Raw genomic sequence first — 10,591 nt, 5'->3', positions numbered from 1 at the left:
CTCTGTCTCTGTCTCTCCCTGTGTCTCTTTGGTGTTTGTCTCTGCTCTCAGTGTGCCTCTTTCAGTCTTTGTCACTATCTCCTATCCTCTCCTGTGTGTCTCGTTTTAACGGTGTGATTCGCTGTCTCTCTGCCTCCCTCTGTCCTCTCCATGAGCGTTCTCTTAGACAACAAACCTTCGGAGCCGGGTGCAGAAGAGACCCAACATCAGCACCCCAGGCTCCGGCTCGCGCCTCGTCTTCGCCCCCGCCGCCCCCGCCGCCCCCGCCGCCCGCGCAGCCCGCGCCGCCCCCGCCCCAGATTTCCGGGGGAGCTGGCGGGCGGGGTACCCACGGGGCCGCTGCCGTCAGCGCCCCTTCCCGGCGTCCGCGACCCCTCCCCGCTGACCTCACCCGCGCCTCCGCCCCGCGCAGATATAAGCAGCGGCCCCTCCGAGAAGCGGGCAGCGGGGTCCGGGTCCTGCCAGCGCTCCCCGCCTCCTGATCCGCCGGCTCTAGGCCCCAAAACTCCGAACTCGGAGCCCCAGGATCTCGGACCGGTCCCGCGGAGCTCGCGCCCGGCAGGTAACCATCTCTGTTCCCTCGCCTCCCCGCAGGAGCGTCCGGGAGCACTGGAAAGGGAGCCCTCTCCACCAGCCCTCGGTGAGGTCGGGAAGAAGCCGCGGCTTTTGTCCCCCGAGCGCCTCCCGGAGCGTGGCACCCGCGCACCGGCTGGGGCGCTGCGCTCATACCTCCCGGGGCTTCCACAGCGCGGGCCGCGCACTGGACGAGGCAGCTGGTGGTGCGGGCACACTGGTGGCGTTCACTCCTGTGCGCTCACGTCCCGGCCTCTGCAACGCTCGGCGCCCAGTGTCGGTAGGATGGAAAGTTCTCCATCCCACCCCTGCCTAGATGGCAGCTGGAGGTCCGCGCCGGGACGTCGGGGCAGAACTGGGCAGAGCTGGGTGTCCGGCGTCAGAGCCTGAGGGTTAGAATCCGAATCCTGACGTTAGAGACTGATTTTCGCGTTGGACTCGAATCTTAGCCCTAGAGTGTCGGCCTCAGTGTTAGAAACAATTTCACCGTTGAAATTAGGATTTTAGAGTCAGAACTGGTGGTTTCCTAGCTTAGCCAAAGAATCTTAGCATTGGAAATAGAATCTAAGAGTTGGAATTGGAACGGTGACATGGGAATTCGAATGTCGGGAAAGGAGCGTTGGACCAAAAATGTGGCGCCGGGAAGAATCTTAGCCTGCGACGCAGGAATTAGCATTGTGGCCGTCGGGCCCCCGCGCTCTTGGTGGCTACGCTCCTGGCGAGCCTGCAGCACGCTGGCTTCCCCAGCTCCGGGTGACACTGAGGAGTGGCGGTGGCGATGGGGTTCCCACGGCTTCCAGGCTCGCGTAGGCACAACTGGGCGCGGGCAGGTACTCCAAGCATCTCTGTGGGTGAGGACACTCAGAGCCTGAGGCTGCCCCTACCCCACCCTAAGGTAGCAGGTGGTCCTGGCCGCAGGAGGGTGTTTGAATTTGTTACCCACCTTGGGGACCTGCTGGGACAGGAAAGGGGGAGGTGGTGGAGGGCTGGAAGAGGGGCACGGCCCGCTTATACTCTCTGTACTCCCAATCCTAGGCCCCGAAATGCCTGGCCCTTGGTTGCTGCTCGCCTTGGCGTTGACCTTGACCGTGGCTGGTATTCCGGGAGGCCGCGCCCAGCCGGAGGTGGCCCAGCACGAGGCCGGTGAGCACGCAGGCCTGGACGACCTCTTGCGCCAGGCAGAGCGCCTCCTCCTCCTCCAGGAAGACCTCCTGCGTCTGCGAGGGAATCAGGACGATGGAGAATCAGGTGAGGGGTGGGTCTGTCCTTCCTACCAGAGGCCCGCAAGAGGGTTAGGGGAAACCCAGATGCAGAGGTGGGGAGCAACTTGGTCATCCAAACTCTTGCCTTTCAGAAGCTTAGAAACTGTTGGCCATAACCTCCGCAGGATCATGAGCTGACCTTTTTCTGAGATCAGATTTCTATTCCATGCCCATCCTGGGAATGTTTTACAGAGAGCAGGCTTCCAGTGGGGAAGATTCTGTGCAGGCGATAGAGAAAAAGTCTCTCTGTATGTGACAGTTTTAATTACTACTTATTAGACTCGTATATGCCAGGCACTGTTCTAAGCCCTTCAAACACTTTATCACACTATTTAATCATCCTAACAAGCTCTTAGACTGATACTGTTATTACTCATTTTACACAGAAGAAAACTGAGGCTCAGGAAGTTAAGTAAGTTGCTTATGGTCACACAGCTAGGGGGTGGCAGAGCTAGGACTAGAACCAGAGGTCATGCCTTTGACCATCTGTGATGTCTAAGAGGCTGTACAAGGCTGTGACTCTGGATGAGTGCTGCAGGGAATCTGCCTTAAGTAGGAGCAAGGCTGGAGTGAGCACTTGGGGGTCAGGAGGTCCCTCACTGGCCCCTTTCCTTCCCCAGAGTCCCAGATCATTCAACCCGACTGGCTCTCCAAGCGTCAGCATCCTGGCAAAAGGGAGGAGGAGGAGGCAGAAGACGGAGTTGAAGAGGAAGAAGAAGGAGGGGCCATGGGCCCCCACAAGCGGCAGCACCCTGGCCGGCGGGAGGATGTGGCTGCATGGTCAGAGGTAACCCAGCAGAAGCGGCAGCACCCTGGCCGGCGCTCCTCCTGGCTTGGGTACACTTTCACCAAGAGGCAGCACCCAGGCAGACGGCTGGCGGATCCCAAGGCCCAAAGGAGCTGGGAAGAAGAGGAAGAGGAGGTGGAGGAGGGAGAGCTGATGCCTGAGAAACGCCAACATCCGGGCAAGAGGGCTCTGGGAGGCCCATGTGAGCCTCAGGGAGCCTGTGGTCAAGCCAGCCTCCTGCTGGGGCTCCTGGATGACCTGAGCAGGGGTCAGGGGGCTGAGGAGAAGCGGCAGCATCCTGGGCGGCGGGCGGCCTGGGCCAGGGAGCCCCTGGAGGAGTGAACCCAGCTTCCTATCAAGTTTGGGGTCTAAGAATGTCTTAAGTCCTGTGGGTCCTATTCCCTTTGTGACCCCTTCTTTCCCTCCTCCTTAGATCCCTGACCATAAACCCGAGCCCCCTGTGTGTACAACACCCAGTTCCCTGGCCTTGTTCCCCCTGGATTTCCCCACTTTGCCCTGTTGGCAGGGGACAGATCCCAGAGTCCCTCTCCCCGCACCCCCACAGGCTGCTCCCCTTCCTTAGCCCTGGCTAAAAATGACCCTTCTGTGTCTTTTAAGGGATCCCCAGAGAGGAGCAGGGTGACTGGGTCCAGCAGCCAGTGAGGTCAGGGTGGGACTGAAGATGTGATGTCCAAATCCAGTTTCTGTCCCCTGCTCCATGAGTCAAGATTTGCCACACGTCAACTTTATTTACCTCCAGAACTGGGGGTCTCCTCTGCTTCTTGGGCCTCCTTTTTGTGGGTGTGCAGAGCCCTGACCCATGGCTATGTTCTGCTTGGGAATGATGACAGGTGGAGGCATCCTGTGCTGTGCTGTGTGGCGGTTGTGGGAATAAAGATGTGCGGGTGTATGTAAACAGCCCTGAATGCTGAACTTGTATATAACCCTCTAGCCGCCTTCCCCTGGTCCGTGATCATCATCTGAATGATAATAAAACATGCATCCAGATAATCTTGGAGCTCTGTGGCTCTAGTTTTTTCTCAGCTGGTGTGGGGTTTCTCTTTCTAGCATTGAGGGGGACAGGATTAAGGCTCCTCAGTTCTGTTGAGAAGGCATCAGGACTTGTAATCGTCATGGTTCAATGGCAAGAATCAACAATCTGTGTCATCCAGCAGAGACAATGAGGACATAGGACTAGGCTGTGGTTGGGAACTCAAACTAGCAGCCTTCTGGGCCTGGGCAGGAAAGCAAGCCGGGTGCAGGACAAGAGGGACTGGGGCAAAATGAAGAGGCCAGCTAAGTGGAGACACTTAAATCCAAAAACTTGAACATCATGTGAATCAAATAATAACAACAACGTATACACAACACTTGTTATGTGTCAGTCACTGTCCTGAGCAATTTACATATACTAATTCTTTTCTTTTTTTTTAGTGTTTTATTTTTTTAAGTAATTTCTACACCCAACGTAGGGCTTGAACTCCCAACCCTGAGATTGGGAGCTGCAGACTCCTCCGACTGAGCCAGCTGAGCTTCCCTATATTAATTCTTTTAGTCCACACAATAATCCCTCTAGGTAGTATTACTATTATTATGCCCATTTTCCTGATGAAGAAACCAAGGTACAGAAAGGCTAAGTAACTTGTCTGAAGCTGAGTTTGGCCCACTCACTGCTGGTTTGCAACCTCTGATTTAAACTGGCCTCCGAGGGGTACCAGGGTGGCTTAGTTGGTTAAGCAGTTAAGCCTCCGACTCTTGATTTTGGTTCAGGTCATGATCTCACGGTTTGTGGGATCAGACTCCTCGCTGACAGAACAGAGCCTCCTTGGGATTCTTTCTCTTCCTCTCTCTGCCCCTCCCCAGCTAGCTCTGTCTCTCACTCTCAAAATAAAAACACTTAAAAACAAACAAACAAACTGAATTCCCAAATTTTCTCAGGCCTTAGACTCTGAATTAGACCGCCATTTGTTTGGTGGATGGATGAGCTATTCGGCTTTTCTGCAAAACAGCTTTTGGTCACTTTCTTGGGCAGTGGAAGGAGGGGGCTAGAAGGGTATCTGAGCTCCAGCTCCTCTCCTTGGGGGACACATGGTTCAGGTGTGGTCGGGACAGAGGAAGACTTGTGGTTTATTAGATGCATGCACACCCACATCTCCAATATTATTCCCCAAAGCCCTCTGAAACATTAAGTATTTGATGGATTTGTGGATTTTTCTCACTTTCAGATGAAAGAACCAACACAGAGACTAGTGTCTTGCCCCAGGGTGCATGAAGCATGTAGGGCTGGCCTTCCTTTATGCCTGACTTTCCACCCCACTGGGCTGCCTTCCTCTGGAAGGTCTTAAGACAACCTTAAAACACCAGTTGTCACCATCAGGGCAAGTGGGGCCCTAATAACATTCCCTCTGCTCACAGTACCCCTCTGAAAGGTGAGTGCCCTAATAGAGGCAATGTGGACCACTGATACAGTACTTCCTTGGTGCTCAGTGCTTATAGACACTTTCTCAGTGAATCTTGTGACCACCCCAGGACAGTTACCATGTCCATGCAGTTGAAGAAAGTTGAGCTGAATAAGTGGAGCCCTTGACCAAGGATATACTCTACCCTCTTCCGCTTCCAAATTTGATTGACGTGGGAGGTGGTGTTTCCTCCTCAGATATGGGAAGACTTGAAGAGTGTGAGAAACCCACCTCCTAGCCATTTAAGGTTTTTCCCTCTGCTCCTGTGAGTGATTGTACCAATGCACATGATGGAAAGGATCGGGCATTGGCTTCAGTCCTGGACAGATGATTAAACTAGTTGGAGCCTCAGTCTTCTCATCTGTAATATGGGCACAGCAATCCCTACGCCTCCCTCAGAGTTTTTCTAAGAAGTAAATGGGATGCAGTAATATGCGTACAGTCCTTGCACAGTGTGTGGCCCCAAGTAGACCATTGATAAACAGCATTTTGAGCTCTAGCGCTCCAGGACCTGAGGGACTCAAAACTGAACCTTGCAGAACAATTTACTCTTTCTTTCATTCATTCTCCAATCACACACACACACAAAGTAAAACAAAACAAAACACATTTAAAAACAAAAATCAGTTACGGGCCCTTTATTATGAGTCCATGCCAGGAACTGGAGCTTTATGGGTCTATGTGCTGCTCCCCCAAATACTCCCTCTCCTTCCCACTCTTATACTGGTGCCTTTTGCCCAGCTTAGGATGCTGAGACAGAGATGCTCCACATGCTTCCCTAAACTCCCCCAGCCTCCCTTGCACTTGGGGTGAAGTCATGACTAGCCCTGGCCAATGAGCTGTGAGCAGACAGGTGTCACTCCCCAGCTGAGGCAGTTAGAGCCCATGAGTCTCCCTTACCCCTTTCTTCCTGCCTTAGAAGCCTGGGGGGGGCCACATGTTGAGATGGCAGAACACATGATGGGAGGATTCTAGACCCCAGAGTCACAAGGTAGAAGTTAGACGCTGCATACCCACATCAGACTTCTCACGTGTGAGAAATAAACTCATATTAAGTCACTGAGATTTCAGGGTTTATTTGTTACCGCGGCTGACTTAGCCAATCCTGACTAACACAGATGCCTCCTCCCTTGGTCTCTCTCCACTGAAATCCTTCCCATCTTTCCTTTCTCACATATGTCTGCCTTTATTGAAGCTGCTTAGATCAGGGCCCAGCATGAAATCGGTGCTTCACTGAGTGGATGTGGAAAGCTTCAGGTTACTTCTATCTTAGGTCCCCCAGCCTAACTTCCTGGGGATCCCTGCCCTTAAGGGGCTCCCTTGCCAGTGAAGAGACAGACAAGCAAACAGATGATGGCCATTTAGGGTAAGAAGTGTTGATTTTGGTGAGCAAAGCATGCAAGGGGAGCACAGATGAGGGGTCATTGGGTGAACAGGCTTCCCGGAGGGGGAAGCATCCAAGCTGAGTCAAAGGATAAACAAAAGGAAAGACATTTCAGGCAGAAGAAAAGAGCTTTAACAAAGGCTTAGTGGGAAGAAATAATGTGTTATTGGAGTTGCTAACATCTGAAATCTGAGGTATTTTGGATCCTCCCTTTCCTCTTCCACCTTGTCCTCTAGCCCTGAAGGGGATGTGACTCATCCAGGCTTTGTGCCTTATCCAGTCCTCCCTCTCTCTCCCTAGTTCAGTCCAGTCCCCACACAGGGACTCAGACCACCATGGTTTGGATGTGTAAGAAAGCAGTGTGGTTTGGAGTGGAATCAGGGAAGGCTTCCTTGGGGGGAAGGGACAGCTTTGAAGGATGAAAGAAAAAAAAAATTCCTGAGCACTTCCTCTGGGGCCAAACATTAGGAAAAGTACTCTTTTTTAAATTTCATTATTTTTTTTTATTAGAGAGAGAGAGGGCGCTGGGGAGGGACACAGGGGGAAAGAGAATCTCACGGCAAGTTTCATGCTCAGTGTGGAGCCAGACGGGCGGGTGGGGGGGCGGGGACGCGGTTGTCAGACCCATAAACCATGAGATTATGACCTGAGCCGAAGTCAGACACTTAACCTATTGAGCCACCCAGGCACTTCTAGAGCCTTCTTCTCTCCTACTTTTTATATTACCTGTGTTCCCTTCTATGTGTCTTCCTGCACTGTGGAGGTTGGAAAGCAAAGACTATATTTCTCAGACTCCCTTGCAGCTAGAGTCTTGGATTCCACAGTAAGTTCTCCACATGGACGCTTTCATGTGAGACTTGGAAGGCTGCTTTGACTACTCCTGCTGAAAAGCAGGGCTATAGTGAGGTGTGATGTTTCTGCAACAGCTTTCTGGTATCCAAACCCTAGCTTTGGAAGTATCTAGAGTCAGTTATGGATAGCAGCTTTCTGTCCAGCTTCACAGCTTTACCAGTATGGTTTTTTTCTTTTTCTTTTCCTTCTAAAACAACTTTATTAGGCATATGTTTTACATGTAAAAATTACCCTGAATTGCAGGCATACAGTTCAATGATTTTTAGTAATTTTTTAAAAACATTTTCAGACCCCCAGTAGGGTAATGCTTACAATGAATCTCTCTCCCTACCATCAGCCCCAGGCAGCCACTTACTACTTTTTCTCCATCAATCTGTCTTTCCTAGACATTTAGTACATATAGAATTATTCAATATGTGGTTTCTTGTTCCTGGCTTCTACCAATTAGCACTTTTTTGAATTTCATCCGTGATGCAGCATGTTTTGACAGTTTGTTCCTTTTTGTTGCTGACTAGTGCTCCAAAGAGTGAGTTGTCAAGTTCAATAATCCCAATGGCTGTCTCCTCATTTCCCACTTTCCTGAGTGGAAACAGAGGAAACAGCTTCCCTGGCAGGTCACTTATGTGGTATCACTCTGCAATCCTGCTCCTTAAGCCCTCGACAATTTCATAAACACCTAGTTCCAAAAGTGATTCTCAAAATATTCAACAACTGGTTTAAGACAGGCATCAGTGAATCAGGACACATGTCCAGTTACAATGGATGGATTCAGATACACTTGTGAGGCCACAGCAGTGCCAGGCCTGAATGCCAACCCTGCTGTGTTGCCTCTTTTTGCTTAACATTTCCAAAAGGATTTCTGGTTGCTCTGCTGAATCTGATGATTCACACTAGGTAACTCCTTACTCCTCCTTAACCGTCACTTCAGATGACACTTTGTCAGGATGTGGCACTGTATCTCTCCTGCCCCTTCCTTGAGGCTATCACAGTTTGTGATCATATCTGTCTTAGGCTGGGTGCCCCCAGCACCAGACCCCCGGACAAGGATTTGAGTCCAAGTAGTTTACCTGCAGGGTAGTCCCAGGGGTGTAAAGAGTTTGCTTGGAGAGTGATCCCAGGAAGTGGTCTGAGAGTTGGGGAGTGACTGGGAAAAGGGAGGGAAGTGCATGTGGAATGCATCAGTGAGCAGGTTTTCCTTGGGAAACCGTAGAACAGGCCTTAGAATTGTCCTACTCGATGGGGTGAGGAAGGTGGAGATTTTCCACTGATTCCCTTTGATCAGGGGTTGGGGGCTGCTCCTGGGGATGTTAACTTCCTGATGCTTCCAGCTTGCCCTGTGTGCCTGCCACAAGAAGGAGGCCATTGCATGAAGAATCTCGGGATGCCATTATGTGTACTGCGAAGGTGAGAGCTGAGGGGATGGGGTGAGGTACCAGTAGGATCTGTCATAGTCCTCCTGGGTGATTTTTTCATAAGAGACTCCTCCCTCACCAAACTCTGTGCCCCGTAAAGCAGGAGCCACTCCTACGCCCCCAGCACCTAGGACAGTGCCCGGTGCAGAGCAAATATTTGTTGAGTATGAATGAAGGCCACTCGCTAGGGTGGACCTGGGATTTGAGACCAGGTCTGCCTTATTCCCCAGTCGGAGAGCGAGGTGGTGAGGCAAACCCATATATCGTAGGGTGCTATGCAGTCACTACAGACCTAAGAACCCGGCCCCACGGACGGATGGCCACGGAGCTGAGAGCTTATGTTGAAACCCAGTGTAACATCTACCCAATTACTCTGCCTTTTGAAACACTTTGGAGGGCACAAAGGGGCCCTCTTCAGGGGCCAGTTTTCACCTCTGCACTGTGCCACCAAGAACCTAGTTTGTGCAGGGCACTGTGGAAGGTACTGTCCACCCACCTTTTCCACCCCTACTTTATGGGTGGGAAACGCGTGGCTCAGAAGTGAAACCACTTGACTTGCCCAGGCCACACGTCTCATGTGGACGGCACTACAGGGCTCACCTGGGTTCTGTAAGACAGCAAGTCTGGCAGTCAGTCCTTCTTCTCCCCCTGCTGTTGCTTGCCCGGGCAGTTTTGGGAACCTGGGGAATGTTTCTTCAAGGAGCCACCTCTCATGAATTCAGCGAAGCTGCCTGCCCGGCTTTGCTGTGAAACATCTCAATATCGTGACTTCCTCTAATATGTTCTTTAATTAATTCTTTCTTCGAACCTTATTTTGATTAATTAAATCCAATCAGAGGACTAGTTTGCCAAGAGACTCAGTTCCTGCTTGGGCCTCTTGGGCGGCAAGAGAACATGTGGAGTTTCTTACCTGAAGGATGTTGGCAATTAGAGCCCATTTTGATTGCCCGAGTGCGAGCTGACTGCCTTGGAGAACATCAATTAGCTCAGTGGCTAAATTGTGCTGAGTTACAGGTTACCAAGGGGACCCATGGTCAGTGCCAGGATTTAAGTGGCTCTGGTCTTCAGGGATCATCTTTCCTGAATCACAACCACGTTCCGGGCCTGGTAATTATCAGCAGGCTGATTAGGTCTTGTCCATTATGGAGAGTGACTTCCTAATTGCCAGCTGCTGGGGAGGAGAGCTTGGTACGTTGTACCAACGTAGGTACAACTGGCCTGACGTGCCAGAGGCTGGCAGGCACACGTGGGGGAGGCTCCTTTGAACCCGTGGCCACAGAGATGGCACAGGCACATGCTGGGCTCAGCCCGGGTCTCCCCTGGGAGGGGCACAGGGTCTCAGGGGGATGTTCCCCTGGGGAACATCGAAGTCCAGGCCATCCTTGGGAGATTGAACATTGTCTTGGAGGGGATGTCCAACCTGGGAAAATAAAAGAGCCCCTATTAGTACCAGGCTCTGGGCTAATAATAAGTCAGTGTTTATTAGCACTTTCCACTGCTTAAACCACTCTGTGAGGAGCAAGTTATTTAACCCTCTCTAGGAGGAAACTGAGCCCCCCAAACTGAGAGATTGGGTGATTTGCCCATATATCTGAGATTTACATTCAGACAGTCTGTTTCCAAGTTGAGCAGCTCTAGCAATGCTGACTCTCATGTGTCATGCATGCCGTCCCTCCTTGACATTGCTCTGAAGACCCCTAGGGTCCTAAGACCCTTTCAGGGGATCCATGAGGCGGTCACCTTCCTAACCACATATCTGTGTGAGGCCAGTTTATCTTCACAGACTTCAACCCAAATTTAATCTGTTGATTTTTAAAAAATATTTATTTTTGAGAGAGAGAGAGAGCGAGAGAGAGCGAGCA

At 51.6% G+C, this 10,591-nt stretch overlaps 1 protein-coding gene across 2 annotated transcripts; it reads left to right on the top strand.

Annotated features, from left to right (window-relative positions):
- The first annotated feature begins 286 nt into the window (after nucleotides 1-286).
- TRH (thyrotropin releasing hormone) lies at nucleotides 287-3,118 on the top strand. 2 transcript variants are annotated; one of them, XM_040491900.1, is made up of 3 exons: nucleotides 287-562; nucleotides 1,609-1,821; nucleotides 2,456-3,118. In XM_040491900.1, exons 2-3 carry the CDS (start codon nucleotides 1,617-1,619, stop codon nucleotides 2,962-2,964), a joined length of 714 nt encoding a protein of 237 aa, XP_040347834.1. In that variant the 5' UTR covers nucleotides 287-562; nucleotides 1,609-1,616; the 3' UTR covers nucleotides 2,965-3,118. The 2 variants fall into 2 exon arrangements, with proteins under 2 accessions (XP_040347834.1, XP_040347833.1); XM_040491899.1 differs by lacking the exon at nucleotides 287-562 and adding an exon at nucleotides 819-965.
- The last annotated feature ends 7,473 nt before the right edge of the window (nucleotides 3,119-10,591 follow it).

Source organism: Herpailurus yagouaroundi, unplaced genomic scaffold (genome assembly GCF_014898765.1).
Source record: "Herpailurus yagouaroundi ecotype Mexico unplaced genomic scaffold, PumYag 183, whole genome shotgun sequence".
NCBI classification, from domain to species: Eukaryota; Metazoa; Chordata; class Mammalia; order Carnivora; family Felidae; genus Herpailurus; species Herpailurus yagouaroundi.
Note: the sequence above shows the minus strand (reverse complement) of the source record. Positions and strands in the feature narration are given on the sequence as shown.

Excerpts from the sequence above, each read along its gene's own strand:
- TRH (XM_040491899.1), top strand. The coding sequence starts at position 890 with ATGGCAGCTGGAGGTCCGCGCCGGGACGTCGGGGCAGAACTGGGCAGA. Across the intron at positions 966-1,608 it reads TCCGGCGTCAGAGCCTGAGG|GCCCCGAAATGCCTGGCCCT; the intron begins GTTAGAATCCGA and ends TCCCAATCCTAG. Across the intron at positions 1,822-2,455 it reads TCAGGACGATGGAGAATCAG|AGTCCCAGATCATTCAACCC; the intron begins GTGAGGGGTGGG and ends TTCCTTCCCCAG.